The 23,433-nt window shown below is 40.7% G+C and overlaps 1 protein-coding gene across 7 annotated transcripts in view; it reads right to left on the reverse strand.

Moving 5' to 3' along the window:
- The window catches only part of PHF21B (PHD finger protein 21B), a 167,371-nt gene that overhangs the window by 48,475 nt on the left and 95,463 nt on the right, over positions 1–23,433 (reverse strand). For 6 of the 7 annotated variants that reach the window (XM_068951434.1, XM_068951376.1, XM_068951413.1 and 3 more), the window contains one exon: positions 21,928–22,242. In XM_068951434.1, the coding sequence (XP_068807535.1) occupies positions 21,928–22,242 (315 nt within the window). The remainder of the gene's footprint in view (positions 1–21,927; positions 22,243–23,433) is intronic. The other variant, XM_068951384.1, reaches the window with a different exon arrangement.

Here is a 23,433-nt window from a genome sequence, read left to right on the forward strand (position 1 = left end):
CTCAATATGATCGACATTTTCCCTCCATCCCCACATTCTTTATAAATAGAATGAGATTTCGTTTGTAATGTAATGCGCCCAAGTTTTCTCCAGGGGCCCCGCAACTTCTCTGGGGTGCAGATGCTCCCTCTATGGCAAGTTAAAACAAGTCCTTCCTTCCAGAAGGTTGTGCTTAAAGTGTGGCTGCACCTCTCATCTTTTTTATACATGCTACCACAGACCTTGAAAACACACAGTCTGACAGTCATATCCCTACAGACATGACTGGATTTGCAGGGATTTTCAGACTGGCCAACAGAATACCACATATTAAAATCAGAAGTGCTGACCTTGAATGGATTGGGAATTGACTATAAAGGTAAGAATCAAATTATTCAGAAGTTAGATAAGATAAGGTTATCAATGGGTAGAATACACAAAACTCCATGTGTCCAAGTAATAAATCTTTTTCCTTGTACTACTACAAATATCTATCACAAGCAAAAAATAAATCTGTCTAAAACAGAATGCTTCTCTCCTGTGAGAAAGGAGATCATCTCAGCCTATGCATGCGTTACTGTGCCAGCTCTATTATGTTTAAAAACACAGAACGATTGAGCCAAAAGGAATGCGAGTGAAAGAAGAAACAAGAAACACCATAAAACCGTACCGTTCTCTTAGCTTCACTTGAAAACAAAGCCAGAATCTATTGTCTAAGGATATCAGAGAAATGAACTATCATTAGTTCTGTCACCTGCACTCTCAAAAAAATTCTTGAGATTTATTTTCCTGAAGTAGGAGTACTGCAGCTATCTCAAGAGAACAAAAACAAATTATGGCATTCTCAGGTTATGAAATTTTCAGTGACAAAGATGCAGCCTACTGTTTACAAATCTTTTATAGTAAAGATCTGTTATTTAATATTTGAGGAAACAATGTCAGGATAAAAATCATATGGTCAAGGGACAATCCAAAATATTAAGCTCACATTAATAACAGGACTCTAATAGGTTGAGACAAAAAATATTTGAGAATCTATTTTATTTTTCACTATTTACATTGTTTCATTATTTTTCTCAGCTCGGACAATAAATAGTCCAAGCTATTGTATCAGTACGATTCAATGACAGAAAACTCTGTGCCTTTCCTGTAACATATTCCATGTTTTATCTCAGGGTACTTCACCTAGGTCAGTATTACTGTCTCCATTTTAGTGATGGAAAAAATTGAGGTTCAGAGGTAAAATAATGTTGTCAGAGCCAGACTGTTGCACAGGTGGAAACATGAGGAAGACTTCTTTTATCCAGTGTGTCATCCACATGACTGATTAACCTCATCTCATCTGCTGATGCAGAGTCAAATCTGAGTAGCCTAATTTTTAGGTCAGATTTTAGTTATCAGACCGTGATGTCTCCATGATGATGGGTCAAGGTGGGTAAAGTAAACAAAATTGGGAATCACTGTTATAGTCTCTGGAACGACCGAGGTCGAGGTCGTGGGAGTTAGAACTGATGGCTGGGCAATTTGGCGCTGGGTACATTTGCAGCTTTTCAGAACACTATTTTGCTCCAGTTTAACTGGTAAATAAAAGAGGAGATAAAGCCACCTGCTTGGCAAACAAAAAAGTAAATGTCCTTATTTCATGTTAGAGGCTAGGCGATTGGAACTGGATAAACTCCCAGCTGCTCAAATTATACCATGAAAAACACTGCTCATACTCACCTTAATAATTCAGACCTAGTCAGGTCCTCAGCTCAAGCCTATGGACTCCAAGATCCCTCTCCTCTAAAAAGGGAAATAACCTTTTTTCCTCATGTTAACAGTACCAATAGTACCAACTACTCACAAATTGTCCAGGCTTGCCATAGTGAGCCTGGTAGATCCAGCACTTGTCCCTCGCTAATTCCATGCTATGCTTTTCATTCATGTGGGGCTTTTTTTTTTTTTCCTCCTTCCTTTTTTCCCTGATTTGTCCAAAGAGCAAGCTGGTGCACGTTCTTATAAACCTTTAATTAACAAGCTGAAAAGACATTTTTCTGGCAATGCCTGACCTTTAAGCACTTTGTATGAATTTATCGATACCAGCAGAAACAATAATTTAAAAGGTTATTTTATGAGTGCTGAATAGTTTATGGCAGCACTTTTGTCAAGATAAATGAGTTTCTTATTACTACATTTACAGCTCTAAGCATTTTAATAAAAAAGGTCCATAAAAGTCAAAGATAACTTCAAATCTCTCCTCTCTCTAAGTCTTCTTGGGCTTTTCTAGTGACCCCCTGAATCACCTACAATGTGGAAGTAGTACTGAAATGTGCAGCGATAGGGGAAAATTAAGAGTCAAGTTTTGGTTTGCCTCAGAATTCTTTTGATTTGATTTTATGGATTTAAGCCAGATTTACTATCTTCATACTGAGAAAAATTTTCAAATATAAACAAATTCATCAGGCATATTTTCCACTGCCTAATTCACTAAACTTTACATCAAGCAGCACTTGTTACGAGCAAGCATCTGGGAGCTCGTGACCCTTAGCTACCTTCTACTGCAAGCATCAGACCCAGTCCTCAACTGGAACAGGAACTGCAGCTGCTGCATCACCCATTGGTAGGAGTTAATGGCTAATGAACACATATGGCTGCAATACAAACCACCTCCAATCCCCTATCTTCAGTGACCTATGCAGAGTAGACCTCTAGCTGGCATGCTGGGGGAGTCTTTTTTGCATGAGCAAGCCACAGATGCTCTTGGACAGGAACCACAGCAGGCCCACCGAGCAGGTGACCTGCAAATCTCAGCTCGTGGGGAAATGTTGGCAGACAGCGTGCTCTGAAGGGTCACGGTTTGAATTGCAAACAGGTGAGGGGAAGCAAACGACAGAATCCTTATAAGTGGGCAGAGTTTATGCAGTAAGAATATGATGATTAAAAAAAAAAAAAAGAAAAAAAGAAAACCAATCCCAAAGCCCCAAAATAGGAGGACACTGTTGCACTAAAAGACAAAGCTCGGTTCCTCCAGCATAACCAAAAGGAAAGGGAAAAATCTAGGAGACATTGCCAAGTGCAGCTAAAAAAAAAAAAAAAATCACCTCTCACCCTGAGTTCTTCTATTAACACCCAATAGCACTGCAACAATTTGCTGTATTTTCTTCTCCTATGCTTCCCCTGCATTAAATCAACAAAGTCCCTAGAGCAAGGCTCTCTCAAGGAGAACCGAGAGTGAGAGTAGTGCAGGGACAATAGCAAGGGGAAGATGGAAAAAGTGAAAAGAGGACGTACAGTATAGAGAGAGAATGGGAATTCAAAGGGTGAAGGCTGGAGATGGTTAGAGGATAAGAGACTGCTGAGGCAGAAACAAAGACCATGTTTACAGTGTTGATGACCAGACTAAAGGCCACACATTCAGTTTCCTTCTGTCTATTGCCTTATAACTTTTTTAGTCAACACCTGAGTTTTTAAATCCGTGACTTATACACATTTGCGAGTTTAGTATACTTCAGCATTTCAGCCTCGAATGAATAGAATAGTATCTCCACTTAACTGAAAGATATTTACATTTTATTCAGTTTGGGTAAATATATTTGTCAGACTGCCTCTTGCTATGCTTGAATTATAAATTCTTTTCCACTCTCATTTAGATGTATTAATAAAGCTTAAGGACCTGTTCCTGCTATTCATTATTTGGACAAACTCACTGTTGAGTTTGGATACTTGAACAACTTAGGATTAGATCTCATAGGTAAAATTCTTAGGGGACATAACTCTCCTCCCATTCCAGAATTACGCTAGTATAGATAAAACCACTGAAGTCAATCACTGAAGAGAATCAGGTTCAATGAGTAGCAAAAGGTGAAATAGCCACATAGTTTCCAAAGCCTTTCACTGCAGCATGTTACCAAAATAAATACTTACCTCAGGAACATAAGGACTTGTTATGTCTTAGCAGAACAGTTCAATTATTTGAGCTCAACTGACACTGCATTGTTACACTATTTGCAAACTATTTTATACTGACAGCAATACTGCAGCAAAAATGTTGTGCTCCTACAGCGTATTATAGAACTGCTAATCTTTTTTTTTTTTTTTAAAGTACATATGCATCTCTCTAAGATCTAGGTCGTCTTCTTGTTGCAAATAAGACACCTAAGCTATTAAAAAAATGTTTTTGTCTGTTATGTGTTCAATATTGGCAACAACAGTTTTACAGAATAGATTTTTAATGTGGTAGTGACAGGGGAACAGATTGCTATGGCAACAGCAAAGATGAAAATTCTTAACCTGAATGGATCGTCACTGAAGTAATTGCAGGTTTTTTTTACCCATTCTACATCCATTTTACAACTTGAATGCTGCATTCAACCTTGAGCTTGCTTTATATAAATGCCAAGCACTAAATGCAACCTCCAAGTTCATTTGACTTAAAACTTGCTGCACCTTACCTCTATAATCCAAGATAGTTACTGTTCTCTAGCTACCATAAGCATCTGAATGCTATTATTTTTCTATACACTCCATCAGTAAAAAACAACGTGCACTTGGAGATAACTTTGAGGATCCTGCAAAACATATACACACACATATCTTTTCTTTCCTTTTAAACTTTATTGCTCCAAAATCGGTGGAAATCATTCTTAATTTTCAAAGTACGATGAAATCACTGTACATAGCATTTCTAAAAATTTAGTGGAATAATGGCATATTTCAGTTTCATGCTCAAGTTGCATTGCAAAGAGACTGCACTTCAGATATATTTTGTAAGTAATAGTTAAATTGGTATTTCACAGAAGTTTAAAGAATTCTGTTCCGGCTTTTAGAAGTAAGGACTTGTTTCCTTCACTTCCTTTCTCTCTAAACAGAATCATTAATCATGCTCTTGTATGCATGTTTATTATTACTGTGAGGTAGACATTCAATCAGAGGCATAACAAGTCCTGTTACCTTTTTCTTTCTTATATATTAGTATTTTTTGAAACAAACATTTATTTGAGTATTAAGATTACCCTTTCAACCAATTGCCATTACAGCCAATTAACAAAGACTCCAACTAAGCCAGATGCTGCTGCACTGAAGCAGACTACAACTTCTCCCACTGCCTGTTAGCAAGGTCCAGTAAGAGGGTAGGAACCAGCAGCAGGAGGCAAGGTACCACCTTAAATTCCTAAGCTTTGAAAATGACAGTATGACTGAATTCTTAAATGTTGATGATGCAGTAATACTAATTTCTTTCACTACCACTCATCTGTAAAGGAACAGATAGCGATATCAAAGCTCATGAGAGTATCAGAGCAGTATATGTAGAGATAAAGCAAAGAATTTATCTCCACTTCTGCCATGGCTCTTAAAACTTTTCAAACCACCATCTTTGCTTCTTGCTATTTATATATTCCCATCTGAATGACTCAAAAAACCAGAAACTCAGTTTGAACACATTGCGGACAAGTATTCTAACAAAGGAAAAACATTCTGAATAAAGTTTATGAGTTTCCTTGAAGTCCCATCTGTTACTTATTCAAGGGGACAGATGCTATGGTAAATATCTAGTCTTAAATTTAGGTTCCATCACATTATTTATTAATACTTTTTTTTTTTAAAGGGCACAGTTATTTTTATCAAAGGAAACATTCAAGATCTTTGGTCAGTCAACAGATCACCCTTTAACTCTTAAAAAAAAAAAAAAAGTAAGTTTGGTTATGTGAACTGCATTAGCATAAACATAACTGTTTTGTGATTTGAAACTTTATTCAGATATCAAATTCAATTAATTAAGTCTCCACCTCCTGCACAAAAGAGTTGCAACAACACTCAGCAGCTGTGATCACACCTATAGTCTCTTGCTCAGCTGATTCCTAAAAGATTTGCTGTTTAAATACTAAACTGTTCTGGCTTGTTGTTTTTAAAGACTAATGGCTTCAAATGACTTATTCTCTGTTCACAGGCTGCAAAAAATATTTCTGAGTAAAGGAAAAATGCATGTACAGCATACCACACAGAGCAGACACTAGCCTATCTCTAAAGCTGGTTCGAGCATGAGTAAAAGAATCCTCAACAGAGGCACTTCAGGGCAGCTGCTCAAGTCCTCATGCCCTACCCCATTGAAGGACATGAGAATCGGGGTAGAGGAAGAGGAGGAGAAGGAAGGAAGAATAATGGAGGAAATGACCATCATTCCTTGGTGATTTAGGAATCAGCATCTCTCAGAAAGGTCCCTGCTGCTATTACCACCTAGTGAAAATTATCGTACCCTCCAAATCATTTCATCTCAGCACCCACAGGGCTTGAAACTGCTTTCGCAGTTTCTTGCTCTGAGCTTTCATTATGCATTCTTCGTTCACACTGACGAACTGGAAAACATGAGGGGAGAGACAGCTCGAGACGATCTAATTACTCACTGCCATACAGTCCCTTTTGTCAGATGCTGTGCTGAGCTAATCCAGCTTACTAACCAGGAAAAAGAAAGTTTTTTGCTGCTTGAATTAGCTTAGGAAGGCATCCAACAAGAAATGGAATAAGGGCATGTGAAAAAGCAATGTCTCTTTACTGGGGGTGGGGGTAAGAGAAAGGGAAGAGAAAAATGGAATGACGGTTGCAGCCTTTTTGGAGGCAGCAAGCTATTAGATCAAATCAGCCATAATAACTGTATGTCATTACTATACCTTCCGTATAAAATCTGAGGGAAGGAACATGAAGACTTTGCCTGAATTCCATATAAATGTGACCAATGTAATAATTCCACTGTTAATATAATTACAGCTAGAAAAAGGAAACAATAACTTTCCCAAATAGTGTTAATTTGAATGTGCAGAACATCCCATGAGCTTACTTTATTTACTTTTTAGGTAGACTACCCAGTAATATTGAGCCACCTGTCCATCAATAAAACCCAGTGGGAAATACTGCTTTGGTACAGCATGGCTGAATTACCATTACTATTGAATTCTTAACTTTGGTATTCCATAATTCTGGGATTGAAGCTGCATCAAAATCATTGTGGATATTGTTATTTACATGCCTACTTCCAATTAAAATAAAATATTGAAAATACAGAAGCAGCTGAGTTGTTTTTGGATGATGATAAATGCTCCAGAATTCACTTACAAATCTAGTTGATTCTTCGAAGAATGATCCAAACAAAAGAGCTGATCTTTTATGTAGCTTTGTACAGAGAGTAACAAGATATGGTAAATTTATATATATATATATATGTATACACACACACACAATATGGATGTGAATGCACACACACACTTCAGAATATATAATACTATATTACACATAATATTTTCCAGAGTTGTAAATATACTGAAATTAGAACCTACTAGAGACAATATTTCCCCACAATGATAGAGCCAGGAAATCTTATAGACAGTAGAAAGTTTCCTCTCCTTCCAAAGGCACTGCATTAATATTAGCATCAGCGGATCCAGCCTTATGAAGACTAAAATCAGCAAAGGCTCCTCTGCCTCAAAGCCTGGAAATGATACCTGTTTATGGAGTGCAGAAATTATAAGAAGAAAAACAGAAAAAAAAAAAAAAAAATCAAAGCACAACTCTGGCCTACTACTACCTAGCTCATGTGACTTTTTGGGGGTTCTAATTAGGAGGTTTGGTCCTGCTAGTCCTAGATAACTTTAAAGGCATTCAAAAACTCAGTATCTAGAACTGAGTCCACAAAAGGATGGAGGTATTGCACTGTACAATGTCCAACTGTTGGAGTCTTACTGCAGTTGGTGATTAGGAACTGAGGCTTCCCTATGCAGGATAAGCAGAGTATGGCTGGGCACCTTGGGGAGAAATCCGCAAACCAGCACTCTGAGGTGGAAGCTGTGTAGATCGTCAATAGGACTGTTCTGTGTTACTGTCTCCAGGTGTTGGTACTCTGCCCTGCATGAAGAAACCTGCTTCACTCCCATTGGGATTCATATCCCTTATCCCTCTCCTGAATGTAAGCATTCAAACACCCTCACTCAAAAGACACCCAAAGCAAGCTATGCTTCCCTTTCTTTTCTTTTCTTTTCTGTGCTTTCCTTTTCTTTTCCATCTTTCCTTTCAGCTGACTTCTCAGGAATAAAATCATCTACTCCAGAGAAGGAAGATTTCAGTTCCTACATCAGCCTGGCCTCTCTGGTAAGCCATTTAACTAGAAGAGCATACCTTGGGACAAGACTCTCTCAGTTTTTCCTGCTAAATTAGTCAGTGAGAAAAGAAACAATGTAGTCTTTATAGCCCAGTCTGGAAGAAGATAGATCCACCATGCCAAGCAACGGTCTGGCCACCTTCTTGTTCAGCTAATATGACAGCAGTTCTTGCGATGCCCAGAAGCAGACGTTGAGCATGCAAGGAATATAAGTAGTAGAACTGTAGGCACTTACGGATTTCAGGTGCATCCAGACTTGACAGCAGCTGAGTAAATATTTGGGGATCTAAAGTTTGAATTCAGGACAGTTTTGTGCACTTCAGCATTGAAGTATTTTTATAGAGTTAGCCTAAATCTCTTTTGCTAGCAATAACAGAGACAAGGAGAAAACATGTTCTGTTTTCAGCTTACAAATTTTTCACATTAGACATAATAACAATCTCTTCATAAAGGCAGAACCATGAATCTTTACGAGCCCTCACTCTGTTCAGTAAAAGTCTCTGCGTAGATCCTTACAGAGATCACTGCAGAGACCAGAGCTAAACAAGGAAAGATTTTTTTTTTTTTAAACTGGACAATGGTACCTTAAATCCACAAGGATCGTCAGGGAGAAATTTTTACGTGAAACTTCTAATTTTTCAGATTGATTGGCTCTCACTCTGGCACGGTTATTTACATCATGCCATTGACCCAAAAAGTAAAATATTGATAAATGGATACTGCTCAGGTCTTCACTTACATTCTGCTTGCAGACATGAAAGTTCTGTACACTCTGTGTCCTACCAATGTAAATTAAAATCTTGAAAATTAGGAAGAACAGGCCACAAAGGTATTTTTTTAATGAAAAGTTCCTTTTTAAAGAAAATATGATAGTCATTAATGACATACTAAGCCTATTTTGCTGTTATTCAGAAAACGTTAGAGACATACTAGTGATGTAACCCTTTAGATAATAGTGAAACTCTGTGAGCAGCTTCGCTAGTACGAATTTAGGCAATGTGCCCTTGTGGCCACGCAGGCCAATGGTATCCTGGGCTGCATTAGGAAGAGTGTTGCCAGCAGGTGGAGGGAGGTGATCCTCCCCCTCTCCTCAGCCCTGGGGAGAGTCCAGCAGAGGACTACAAAGATGATGAGGGGACTGGAGCATCTCTCCTATGAAGAAAGGCTGTGAGAGCTGGGCCTGTTTGTGCTGGAGAGGAGAAGACTGAGAGGCGATCTCATCAATGTGTACAAGTATCTGAAGGGGGGGTGTCGAGAGGATGGGGCCAGTCTCTTCTCCGTGGTGCCCAGTGACAGGACGAGAGGCAACGGGCAGAAACTGAACCACAGGAAGTTCCATCTAAACCTGAGAAAAAACTTCTCGACTATGAGGGTGACTGAGCACTGGAACAGGTTGCCCAGAGAGGTTGTGGAGTCTCCTTCCCTGGAGATATTCAAAACCCGTCTGGATGTGATCCTGGGAAATATGCTCTAGAGGACCCTGCTGGAGCAGGGGGGTTGGACTAGATGATCTCCAGAGGTCCCTTCCAACCTAAACCATTCTATGATTCTGTAATTTAGTATCACTGTACTTGACTTCAGTGGAGGTGCTCCAAATTCACACATTTGAAAATGTGCACAGAAATTGTTCAATCATACCTAGTTATTGAGAAGACTTGTGAACTGAAATTTATTAAAGGAATTCATGAGAAAAGACTGTGAATCAAGGCATAGGATGATTCTGGTTCTGTGTAATTACTTTTAAACTCAGAAAGAATTTTTGGGCCCTGGCCAAAGGAACCAGAGTTTGATCTTGTGCTCCTCAAGCCTTGGAAACAAAGGGTAAACACTTTGAACCATCACAGTACTTAGCGTGGCTTTAATGACCACCTTAACAACACAGATACACCAGAAACCTGAAGTTCTTGTATTTGCTTGTGCTTACTAGTGTGGTCGGACTTTTACTTTAAAGCAATACTAATAAATGCAGTGTCATTTTCCATATAACAAGAAACACTAACAAATAATACAAGTCAATAAAACATAGATTATTCAAACTTTTGAAATGGCAATATATTTCGAAAAGACAAGAGGAAGGGAAAATGAACATAGTGAAGTTTCACTCTTATGTAAGCATTGTGAAATCAGAGAATAGGGTGGTGAGATTTTTTTTAGAGCAACTGCTAATTAATTACCACATACAGTATTCTAAAATCAAACCCTGCAGTATCCCTGCCAAATTTCTATAAGATTCTCATTCCTATTGTGCTAAAATGGCTAACTCTCTGAATGTCTTCATGTACTGATTCTTGAAAGACAAATGTGTATTGCATTAAATAAGGCCAACTTGTATTTTTGTTTTACATATCTAAGGACAGTAAGCATGTAGCTAAGCCTTTTAAATCATCATTAACACTTCAGCAAACTACAGGAAATACAATTTAAATATTTAAATCTTATCGAAACTGTCAGACATCTTCTAGTATCACCTATTCAATCACTGCTAGCTCAGTGATCTTGTATGTAAAAAGGAACTTATCTCCAATACAGCCAATCTCGTTGTTTGAATCAGTGAGGGATGCAACAATCAAATTGTTTGTAATATCACAATCCATCACTGTATGTGCAAATTTGATGACACAGTCACTGAACTGGGGTCTTAATAAAATCAAACATGAGAAACACACTAAACAGAAGTCTATAACAGGAATCTGAGGAGAAAAAGAACAAAACCAAAAACAATTGTCTCCATTAACAAATGGTCTAGTATAAAAGCAGTGGGGATGTGTTCTTGCTTTCACTAGTGATGTGGGGCTTTCACTCCAAGGACAGTTATTTGGCCAAAGAGCAAAAAGGGCTGACTTTTTACCTGTGCTACAAGATCCCTGGACCAAAACTAACACAGCAAATGCTTAGCTTTACACACTTGATTGGTCCCATGTACTTCAGGCAGACAACCTACATACTAAAAGATGAGATCGTTACCCCTCTTTCTTGAAAAAAAAAAAAAAAGTGCTCTTTTTTTTTTGAACAACATTGATCATCTTTTTCAACAGTGTTTAAACATAAGCTTAACGATAATCTAACACTAAGGCATAATCAGTCCCACGTAAGAAACTCCACAAAATTGTTTTCACTAATCATTGATAGTATTTTCCTCAAAATGTACTCTGAATTAGAATAATCAAAAAGATTAAGACCCTAGCATAGAAAAACAGGTAAATACAAACTCGGTTACAAGCACACGATTAATCCCACTGAAGAGATGTAAACTGCATACATGCTAAGCTCAGGGTTATGCTCAACTGAAGGACAAAATTTGAATCTCTTCTCTGAAGATCTGCTACGGAAGCCTGATTGTAAGATTAAGAAAAAGAATTTCAGTTTCTCTTACCTTGCCTGGCACCTGGCCTATTTTAAAAGGGCCTATGTTTCAGTTTTCATAATGATAAAAATCCAAGTCCAGTGCAAGCCTTTCTACTCACAGGTCCAAAAGGTGACTCAAGTCTACAGTGTACCTTCTGCACAAGAATTACCTGCACTGAAGCAAGATCAAGCCCAAGAGTGATTTAAAAGCAGTCAAAGAAGAAGCAGACCCATGATAAATGAAAGTTAGTAACTAGTCTTTTCCCACACATACACACATACGTGAGGATCAAAAACACATGACATAGCTGTTAACAGCCATCTGCCAACACTCTGTCCTTGTCACTGATGGGAACTGAAATATATCCCTCTTGCCATTCAGTTATTCTCTAAATGTAGAGATGCACAAATTTGGATCAGATCGCTCTCTGACTCACATTATCCTGCACAGTAGAAATCCTTCACACACCATACATGAAAAAGGCCACTGAATATAATACATAATCCCTTACCTTTAAGAGATACTGCATGCAGTTAAAGCAACAGATAGAAAAATATATCATTAAACAACAGGAAGCCCATACAAATAACTCTGATATAAATAGCAGAAAAGTGCTCATGCGTTTAAGTATGCACTCAGGGAGCTAGGTCGGCAGCTAACATAAACTCACATCACTATATTACTTTGAGCACAACTCTATACACTTCTAAGTAGTGAGGATTTGGTCCTTCATATAGTAATATCTCCATAGACAGATTTTTTTTCCTCTCTCACTCACATAGACAAACACTTTTAATTGCTTACTGTGTAGCAATTCAACTTGAATCTTTATAAAACGGCTGTGATGTGAAGAAAAGATATCAACTAAACTCTAACATCAATAAGTGCTAATAAATATTAATATAACATAAGCACCACTTTTACTGCAATGTGAAGCCAGTTTATTATCCACAGATGAAATCAAATTGCTGCCTTTATTACTGTCAGGAATGACTTCTAAGATATTTCTATTTACTACTTGAGTATTCATCAGCACTCTGTATTTACCAGATCTATTTCTTTCTCTCTCTCTGCTACTTATACATAGAATAATTTAAGAGTAGTATTTTCTGGTACAGTTTTCCAATTAATTTAAATACAGACTCAAATACACGTTAGGAGATCACTACCAGACCTACTGGCAAATCTTGACACAGTTGTAATATCAGTAAGTAATCTTATGATGCTTGTGCTTGCAATATGAGCACTGAAAGACAATAAATGAGGAGTGTGCAGTCCAGTATCCAACATTCAAATTCCTAAAAATCATTCAGCTGGCCCACAAACTACATGGATAATGAAAAAAACCCCACCTTTTGACAATAAATAGAACTAAGATGTTTGGCTATATTCCAAAGCCTTTCATTTCCTACAGTGGTGCTTTTTATTAAAGTAACAGTACATGTAGAATAAATAGATGTTTTTATGTATCCTGTAATTTAGAAAACCTAAGAGATGATTTCCCCACCCCCAAAGTTGATCATCTTTCATTACAAACTGCACTTCAAGTTCGAATCACACAGCCCTCAAATTTTCTATCCATCCCCTTTCATTCTCGCTCCCCCAGTTTAAATAGAACTAACTTGAAAATCCTGACATTTGCAAGAATGCTTGCCTGGTAATTTATGTGAGGCACAGACAGCCTCCAATTACAATGAAATAGCTACAGTGTATTACCATTTTTAGAGCATTCTTTGGTTTTCTAAAGTGAATCAAAGCTCTCCATGGGAGCTACTCTGATTAGCGTCAAAACAATAATGTGTTATAAACTCAGAGCATCACGACAAGGTACTCTGAACTTTATTTGTTCACACTGATGGCATATAAGTATGTATAAAAATACCACAGAAACTTCCGTAAGAGGACTGCCTATATATTACTATATTTTAAGTCTTTATTTATTAGGAAATTAAAACAGCTCCCTAGAAAAGGTGTGAAATTAAAGGAAATGTGTTTCCCTCCTTTAACTTGGTCTCTTTTGGTTGATTCTCTATACACAATTCAATTACTTCTAAACTGTCTACAGGGACCTAGATGATATGAACAGGCTGAAAGTTCAGTCACTCTCCTACAGTATTAGGAATCACTGACAAAATGAAAGTAACTTCAGTTATCTCCTTTCTCTGCTCATACTCTTTAGTAGAGACTGCTCTCAGATACTTGCAGGGGGATAATCTGTTCCATAAATACTAAAGTAGCATCCATATCTACACTCCAGTTCACATGAACCTATAGAGGGGATGTTGAGTGACATGAACCAAAGGGCAGAACCATAGTACATTCTCCAAAACCGCATCTTTCTGTTGTTTCCTGGGGGTGTTAGTTCCTGCATGGCACTGTCTGTTTGGCAGTCCCCACAGAAACAAACTTGGTAAGGTTGCTCCTAGATTCTTACAACGAAACATCAGACAGTCAGTGTGAGTCCACTCTTGCTTGTCCTTTCCTGCTTAATAATCCCCTGCCTTCACTAGAAATGTTTGGCTATCTAAGGAGTACCACGTTGGGCTTAATCAGGTTTTATTCGGTTGCTGATAGTCTGTATTCAGTCATCGATCCCAGTGGGTGTTTGACCCTATTGTTGACCAAACGAATGGTCAACATGAAATGAAAAGGTAGATTGAGAAAAGCAGAAATCCATGCACTTCAGATGTATGACCACATATGTTTGTCTGGGATATTTGAAAAGGAAGCCATTTATAATCAAGAAGCATAAGTGCTTATTCTGAATCTGACATTTAAATATCCCATCAACAGCATCCAGCATTGCAAAACGGTTTAATTAAGCTGAAAGGATGTAATTTTATGCTATTTAGCAAGAAATACAAATTTCAGAGTGCTTTTATGCAGGATATATTAGAGTAGTAAGGCCAAATTCAGCTCTTAGCTACCCATATTCAAACACGGAGTAAATTCACGTACCTCACTTAATAAATCTGCAACTAAGATGGTGTAAATACAAGCAGAATTTGTCACAATACTCTGTAATCCATTTTCTAAAATGACTATGCTCTTTATAGCACTCTAACGGTACTTAAAAGTTAGTAAAGCCCCAATGACAGAATGGATCATAGGATTTTGTGTGGGGCTTTGAATCTTTGGGGTTACACCTCCCCTTTGTCTTTTTCCAAATTTCTCTGAGACACCTTTCCACTTCTACATTTACAAATATATCCTGAAGATTACTTGCCTTAAAGCTATCAAAGGATGATCCAAGAGACTGAAAATACGATACTGAATTCTTCTACCTTAAGAAAAGTATCAGGAGCCAGTCTTGGTCAGCAGTAGATCTTTCCATTAGATATCCTTTGAGGACCAATACTAAAGCAATCCAATGTCTCTGCCCTATTCATAGGCACATCATGGCTAACAGCCTTCTGAAAGCCACAGAGGACAAGCTCAGACGGCATGGTCTACTGAACAAAATATAGCATTGCGATGGATGAATGAGGGACCCTGCATGACCCTAGAAGTTTCTTTGTCTCTCTATATCCTGATTCCCCAGGAATTTTGTCTTGACTGCCTGGATTGTATGTTCTTCAGCTGACACTCTCTCCAACAGGCATGCCTTCTGTGTCTACCACAGAGAACAAACAGGAAGGATAGAGATCAGAGCGTCTGCATGCCCTCAGGCAAGATACTTGGGCCAAGATACCTCAAATAAAAATTCCAATAGGATATACACTAAGGAAAAACTTTGAGCTTGACTGAACATGGGAACAGGCTGCCCAGAGAGGTTGTGGAGTCTCCATCCTTGGAGATATTCAAAAGCTGTCTGGACAGGGTCCTGAGTAACTTGCCTTAGGTGACCCTGCTTGAGCAGGGGGGTTGGACTAGATGATCTTAAAGGTCCTTCTAGCCTCAACCATTCTGCAATTCTGTTCTGTGATGCTTCAGAGAATCTAGGTCTTTATCTCCCTGACTGGATCTACACAGTCCTGTTGCAACATCAGCAAAGCCCTTCAAGTCAATTTCCTATCTACACTGCTGTCCTTTACAGCAGCTCAGATGGGGTCCCAGAGAGGATTTTGATCCTTAAGAAGTCTCCATAGGTTCCTCTAATGTTGTCTAGTTGGATCACACTTCAGAATTCCTCTGCCTACAGTAACTCTGCTCTATGAACCTGTGCCCCACAGGGCACAATGGCAGGGACAGCACTACAACCTCACCCTTGGGCTTGCCTGTTCAAAATCTTCCTGCCACAGGCTCTTCGTATATTCTCTCATGTATTGCTATTTATAATAGAATGCTACTACCACACAAGTTTGCCACATGAGCTAGCAGAAGCAGACAGTTCAGAGTACTAATCCGGCCCCAGCAGAAGACTTAACTCCCTTTTCGTATTTGAAGAGATTGTAAGAAACGGCATAGTCTGGAGAAAAATCAGTAGGAACCGTCACTCACACACATCGACTATTGTCCGGTTGCTCTAGAAGAGACACCCAAAAACTAGCACCAGTGCCAAAGAAAATGAAGCTGAAGCAAGCCCTCAGCAAAACCTCTCAACATCTGGAAATTCATGAGCTACTGCTAATCAGCCCATGTCTGGAGAAAGGTACGATCCTATCTGAGGATACTGACAAAATCAGTTCAATCCTAAGATCGGAAGCCACGGATTCCAGAAACACAAGTATTTTTTGATACATTATAGACAGCCTGGTATGCTTCTGATGCCAGCAAGACGCATGGTCCTCACATAGATTGCTAAAATGACTACAGTCATCAAAAGCCACAAGGCACTGGCCTCATTTTTCCCCTTGCCTAGATCTATGCAGATCCTCCAGATTTTTATTGTGTCCTTCCCTGAGCTCACTAGTCATCATTTTAGCCTGCATGCTGGCACACTGAGATCAATGTGGATGCTGAAAACTGAGCAGCAGGTCAAGAAGGACGTATGAAGGAGATGGGTAAAGAGCCATGGCAAGATCTAAAGTGGGCATGCTCCACAGGCTTGTGGGGCAGTTCTTGTTCTCAAGGATGCCAACTGCAGTGCGGATATGTCTGATGCATTCTCAGAATGACCTAAAAGGCCAGTAGTGTGGATGCTAATACAGTGATCCTGCCCAACACAGCCCATGGGAGTTTCCTGTGAAGGAGCATAAACGGATCCCTTATTTCTCAGTTTTCTAATGGTAAACTGTGGAATAATAGCACCTTAGTCATAATAACTCTATACTGTGAGGAGAAATTAACTATTGCCTGTACTCAGACACTACGGTAGCATGTGTCATAGAAGAAAGCTAAATATAGCCATACAACCAATACAGATAAATATATCTATAAATAAAACCTCTAAGTACTCCTGCAATACAAATAATAAATAAAAGGCAAAAAGACTTAGTCATATACACAGGTGAATTTCCAATTATGGAGGAAGCACTCTTACAGAGAGCAGAATAGAGCACATTAAGTGGGATGGAGAAGAGAAAGGTAATAAATCATTCTACCGATAAATTATTTTGAGAAATGGCCATAACAAGCAGGGATATATTCTTAAACTTTTGGAACGCAGTTTTTCTAGTAAATTGAATAAACAGATAGCAAAGTAGTATACATAAGCATCCACCTACACATATAAAAGCCATTTTTTCCTGGGGAAAAAAAAACAACACAAAACGTCGCCTGCTCAAGCTAAACAAGGATATACATAGTTCTTTGAGCTGTGGAGTTAATGAAGCATTTGTGGAGAACAGTTTACTATCTTGCTAAGAATTTATAGCACTGTAAATCCTCATGCTATATTTTACTTTGAAATAACCTCCCTGTATAGACAAGCCCCAAGATGCAACAGCACATGTGCATGGGGAAGCTTGCCAAACTTCTCTCCAGCTGACTCAGGGAATACATGTGCAGGAAGGCAAGAATGAAGAGGAGCAGAAAGCAGATTTTATGCTGCTGTTTTTGAAGCCCTGATGAACAGAAGGGAGTCAGCGTCTTGCTAAAATAACTTTCAAAGAGCCACACAGAGTAATGGGGGACTGAGTATCAGTTAGTGGGCAAATTAGGATTGCAAATCAGAGACAGCTCTTCACGACAACAATATCCAAATGTACCCAATACAACAGCATGCAAACGCACCCAGTATCTGCCTCTCACTTCAGGAGCCTTTGGGACCTGTGATAGGTGAACGGTGCACATACAGCAAATGACAGGTAAATACAGAGAACGTTGACAGAAGCAAGAGCCAATTCTGGCAGCAGTCTAATTCCAGGGTGATGGGTAGGTTTAAAGCCAGCAGTGCTGTGCTGTGTAGAGATAAACTGCGAACAACCTAACTCTGGAAGCAGAGCAGTGCAGCTACGCGAGAGGCAAAGGCTACCTTGAGCAGTACCCAGCACACTGCTTCCAGGACCCGAAATACCTCTGCAGAGCCACTCTGTGCCATGTTTCTTTGAAGCTACTTTGTGTACTCCTGTCACAGTGCTCCATGGCTGAGTGCAGATATGCCTGTCCAGTGCTTTTTGCTTTCCTCTTGTTACAGCTCCTGAAAAGCAGCTGAGTGGTCTGACAGCTGTATTCCCCCCCACCTTTGCTTGTTCTCCCAATAGCTGGCTGATCCAACTGCCTTTCAAACAGCCAAAAGGCTTTCTGCTTTTCCCAAACTAGGTTCTGTGATGCCTGCTGGCCCTCAGTTTTGCTGTTTAGAAGAGAATGAGGAGGTAGCAGAGGGCATTTTCTTTACTCAGTACATTGTTCCAGCACAGCAGATGGGACTTTGTCCTTCAGCAAAGCAACCTCAGATCCTGCTTGCAGTTAGGAAATGGCGGCTAGAATAGGAAATAGCAAACACCACATAAACACAATTACAATAAAAATATAATTTGAGAGGTTTATATTAAAAACTCTTTATACTAGGAAGACTTTGCTGGTACAGGTATGCAGGTATCCTACATCTATCCAGTAGCCATAGAATATTCTCTGTACAGAATAGTAACAGCTATTCTCTGAAGGCAAAGCACCCCTAGTGTATATACAGCATATGCCAGCAAAATTCAGCCAAAGCCAGCAAAATCCTGCTTTTGCCAACATATCTTGCCCCAGACCATCCAAATGGAGCTCTAAGCTTGAGAAAGAGCTGTTCTCCTGGTATCACTGCACCTACCTTTCATCAGTATAGCTCTGTCAGTCATGTCTTCACTCACTGGATTGACACTGAAAAGCTGCCAAAGTTGTTCTTAGTGGAAACCTACTGCTAGTTTCTGGAGCTTATAATTTCCGATGCTTATAGATTCCAATCATCATTAATATTGCAATGTTTCTTCCTTGTAACAAGAGGCGAGATAAATATCTGATCAGTCCTCCAGTGTGTTAAGACACGTATTTATTTAGATACTCTTTCCAGTGCAGATACTGCTTCCATTACAGTCAACAATGTTTCAAAATCACTTTAAAAATCTGCTGTGTAAACAACAGCCTAAAATGAAAGTGCAGACACACATTTGCCCGAATGAAAATTCTGTAACAAACTTATATTTATTCCTATCTATAGTTAAAGGTTGTATGTTTAGATGATACTACTTGATGCCCTATTTTTTCTGTTGAGTTTCGTTTAGCATCCTTCCTGCTAGATACTCCCTGAGATGATCGTATGCACAGCCTGATCCCCTAAAATGCTTTCAAGCAGAAACCACTGTTCAGAAACTCATAACATTACATTTCGTGCCCTTGCCCTTTTCCCCACTTCGCAGATGCAGAGGAGAAGGCTACACGACACCAGTAATCTCATTTACTACTATCAGCTTGCCACCTTAACCCAGTTTGCAGGAAGCTGTCATTATCCGCCATCTCACAAACTTCATACACTCCAGCAGAAAAAAAAAAATAGTTTTCTGAGCTGTAACAATGCACCAAAAAAAAGAAGAGAAAGTAAATGCTTATTAATAAATGTCAACAATGAAATTTCCCACTGATGTTACAGTGCTGGTAGCGAAGGTGTTACTGGTATTGATTTGTAATCACCACACTGGGAACAATCAAGAATACTGAGCAGGAAGTAAGAATAGATTTTTTTCCATTGGACCAGAAAAAGAAACCTTGCAAAACAAATCTAATTTGGGTAGAGGAATGATAATTAACTTGCAATCCAGCACTAAGCTTCCTGACAGCATAGGGCCAAAGGTCAGCTTGCATTCTTACACATTTACAATTCAATACTTCTAATTGTTTTCATCCATGCCTGCTGACTCTTCTTTCAAAAAGAGAAAATCACTTAGTCTTCTATTTCAGAAACTTGCCACTGCACAGCTTTTTCTTGCATGAGTTAGTAACAAAATCAGTGATACTAAATCATGAAACAACAATTGCAGAAAACTTGGTAAGGTGAAGACATTTCTAAAGAAAAACACTGGACATTTACCTCCGGTAAAGTGAATGCCAACCCCAAATGCAGCACAATATTCCCTTGCTACTCCACTAATGGCAAGCTTCAGCTTAAAATGATATTGTTCTTCATGAAAAAAGTTGTAATGCTAGGGCAAATACTGTTTCAGGTTTGAGAGAACACAGCATAGAAACACACGCACGAGCATCCCGGTTCTGTTCCAACAAGGTGCAAATGTAATAGAACTGGGGACTCGGAAGGTGCAAGTGGGACCTATTTGGCCTTTTGAAGAGATATACAGGAAGCATTAAAGCTAATTCAACAGCCATTCAACAGCCTTACCACTTGCCAGACTAGAAATTGTTTCCTTTAACAACTGGTACAGAGATCACAAGTTTGCAGCCAGTGACACAAATTAGGCTAAATACATTCAATGTTGTTTCAAGCTTCTTTCACTATTGTTTTGAATCTTTTCTTGTTATGGATTCTAACTGATAGTAAAAGATAGTCCTTCACAAAATGACAGACCACTGAAATATTGAAACTTTTATCATTCATATGATTATCATATACCTGACTACTTTCCAGGATGCTAAGAAATATCTACTGGAATATCTTCAAGTATCTTTTCAATAAAGCATAAACAACACCTTCAATAAAGACAATTACCCAGCATGAATACAGAACAGAAATTCAAAATCAAATTCCCTGCACAGTTACTATAGAAAAACAGCTAAAGACAATGCAATTTCTCCAGAAAAAGGGACAGAACGATTTAGTTCCCAAAGTGGTTGGATGTGCTTTCCCATTTTTTAGTTGATTTAATGGGTGATGGACATTCCCTCTGTACAGTTTTAGAGCAGGCTTCATGGGTATGAAAAAGCCTCATATATTGCAACATAACCTTGATTTACAAATGTCTTTAGTTACTTTGCTTGTTGCCCTAACACACATTTTGTTCTTCTGTCCTGAGTATTAGAGACTAAATTCCTGAGCCTGCAAAAAAGAATTAGGATACAAAAAATACATTACCACAGCCCCTATGTGCAGAAAGCAGACAAGAAATCTACTTCCCAAATGTTAGTAATAATAGTTTACATCTGTATATCCTAGGTTTTAGGAAAAAAAATCATAACTTTCTTTGAACTTAGATTCATGAGCATCATTTCACTGTTCTGACACATACTCCAGCTGGAGTAAAAACTTCTCTTTCGTTGCTGCTAATTGACTGCACAAAATCACGTGTCCAGGACAGAACACCCCTTTCCTTTTTGTACTCCCTCCTTTCACTAATTTGGTCAATTTATTTCATGTTTAGATTACTATGAACATGAGCATTAAAAAACAAAACAAAACAAAAAAACACAGTTAGTGTAACTGGAAGAAATAGTTTGGCAGCCTGTCAGCTCCTGTAGAGTTTGCAGTTCCTCCTTCCGCCTAAGTGAAGGACGGTCTGACCCGCTCCAAGGAAAATTGAAATGATGGTAGCACGGGGAGACTCTCCACCCCTGCAAACAGCGTCTGAACCCACAACACGGCAACGTTTCGATAAACTGCTTTTTAAAGAAAGGCTTCTTAACCAAAAAAGTGGCCCCAGAGGGTGAGCCAATGGGGGCAAGCAAAAAGAGTGTTAAATTCCCAAGCGTTCACAGCCGTACCCTCTGCTGGGCTCAGCACAGCCCTCCTCTACCAGGGCCCACATGCCAGCGCGCGCTGGGTCTCCGCGGCGAGGGCACCTGCCTGTCCCCCACAGCCTGCCAGACACCAGCAGCGCCCCACGCCGCGGGGCAGGAGCGGCGGGGCAGCTCCGCACACCCCTAGGGGTGGGCAAGTCTCCATACCTCCAGGGGCAAATCCTCATCCTCCGGGGGGCGGAGGGGGCGAGCCGGGGGACAAAGCCCACTGAGGGTAGCGCTGACACTAACAGGAGCCTCCCCCCCGCCCCGCTCCTCCACAGCTGCGGCCCCACAACCTCCTCAGACCCGCCACAGGCGCACGCACGGCCCCCCCGGCGCCCCCTTCCCTTCCCTTCCCTCCCCGCCCCGCCCCGCTCGGCGCTGGCCCCGCCTCAGCCCGCCCCTGCCACCTCCCCGCGGCGGCGGCGGCACCCGCCGGTACCTGGGCGTTGGAGCCGAGCTCGGGCGCTCGGCGGGCGCTCACCAGCTTGGCCGTGGTCTGCAGGTTGATGGGGGCGCTCTGCGGGGGGTCCACGCCGGCGGCGCTGCAGCCCAGGCCGCCGTTGAGGTGCGCCGTCACCATCGCGATGGGAGCCTTGGCCGGCAGGACGGAGATGGCCAGGCTCTGGCTCGGGCTGCCGCTGGGGCTCCCGCCGCCGGATGCTTTGAGGAGCGCCGGGACGCCGCCGGGTTTGGCGCTGCCGCTGGCCCCGCTGCCCACCAGCACGGCCGCGGGGCAGCTCCGCACCGCCAGCTTCTGCCAGGGGAGAGAAGGAGAGAGAGAGAAGCGCCATCATTACCCGCCGGGCTGCAGGCGGCGGCGGCGGCGCGGCCCCCCCGGCTCCCTCCCGCTGTGGAGAGCACCCCGGCCGCGCTGACCCGGCGCCGGAGCCGCTGCGCCCCTCGCCGTGGGGCCACGGACCACGGAGGAGGATGAGGCCCGGGCTGCCCGGCGGCGGCGGCTAACGGCGCCTAACGGTCGTCAACGGCCGCTAACGGCCGGGCGCGGGCCGGCGGGCGGGGCCCCGCTCCGCCGCTGCGTTCCTGTCAGCCTCCTCCGCGGCTAAAACGGGGTTTGCATCTTGTTTTCGGGGTGAGGGGAGGGCTTGTGGGTTTCAGAAGTCTGGTCCCCCCCCCCCCTTCGGTATATGTTTATGGCTAGAACTAACGATCCCGGTATAGGTCTAGATATTCTAGCAGCTCTCATGAGTAATAATAATAAAAGATTGTTAGGCATAAAGAACGTAATCTTTCAACTTTGCTTCCCGCCCATTGGGCTGAAGGCCATCGCGCTTGCTAGCCTCCTGCTGAACACCCAGCAGTAGTTCTCGTGGTTTCTCACCGGGATTTACATCTGATTCATTTTCTGTTTCCCCTTAACCTGTATTATACTCTTTCCTCAAACTTCCACTGTTTTTCCAGGGGCTGCTTCAAGCTAAGTTTTCTTCATAGCTCCCATTAATAACTCACAGTGGTCGCTGTTTTTCCTGGCAGTTGTATTTTTAAATCACTGCAGAGTGGCTGTCCTGTTGTTCGGAATATGATTACGTTTATTACCATCTATTTACAGCATCCGTTATAAGACTTGTAGTCAAAATTTGTACAGCTGCTGTCAAGTTGCCATAGGGCAAATACTCGTGTAACACTCACTTTTGGAAAGGAAAAAAACTTCTATAAAGTGGTTGTACTTTTAAAAATATCTTCTCTGAAACTGTGCGTATTAATGCAGTTCAGGCAGGTGAAGTATATGTGGCAAAACAGGATTATTCAATCCTCTTGACACTTTCAGGTATCTTATTCTTACAAGAGTTAACCTCAAAGGTACTTAACACTGCAAAGACTTGTGCCCATGTTTAACTTTCTTCACTGTGAATGGTCCTATCAGCTTCAGAGAAATTACTTCGAATAAGCCTTTCAGGAAACGTGTCTGCTGCTGTACTATTAAAGT

The sequence above is a fragment of the Struthio camelus genome, chromosome 1, assembly GCF_040807025.1.
Source record: "Struthio camelus isolate bStrCam1 chromosome 1, bStrCam1.hap1, whole genome shotgun sequence".
NCBI classification, from domain to species: Eukaryota; Metazoa; Chordata; class Aves; order Struthioniformes; family Struthionidae; genus Struthio; species Struthio camelus.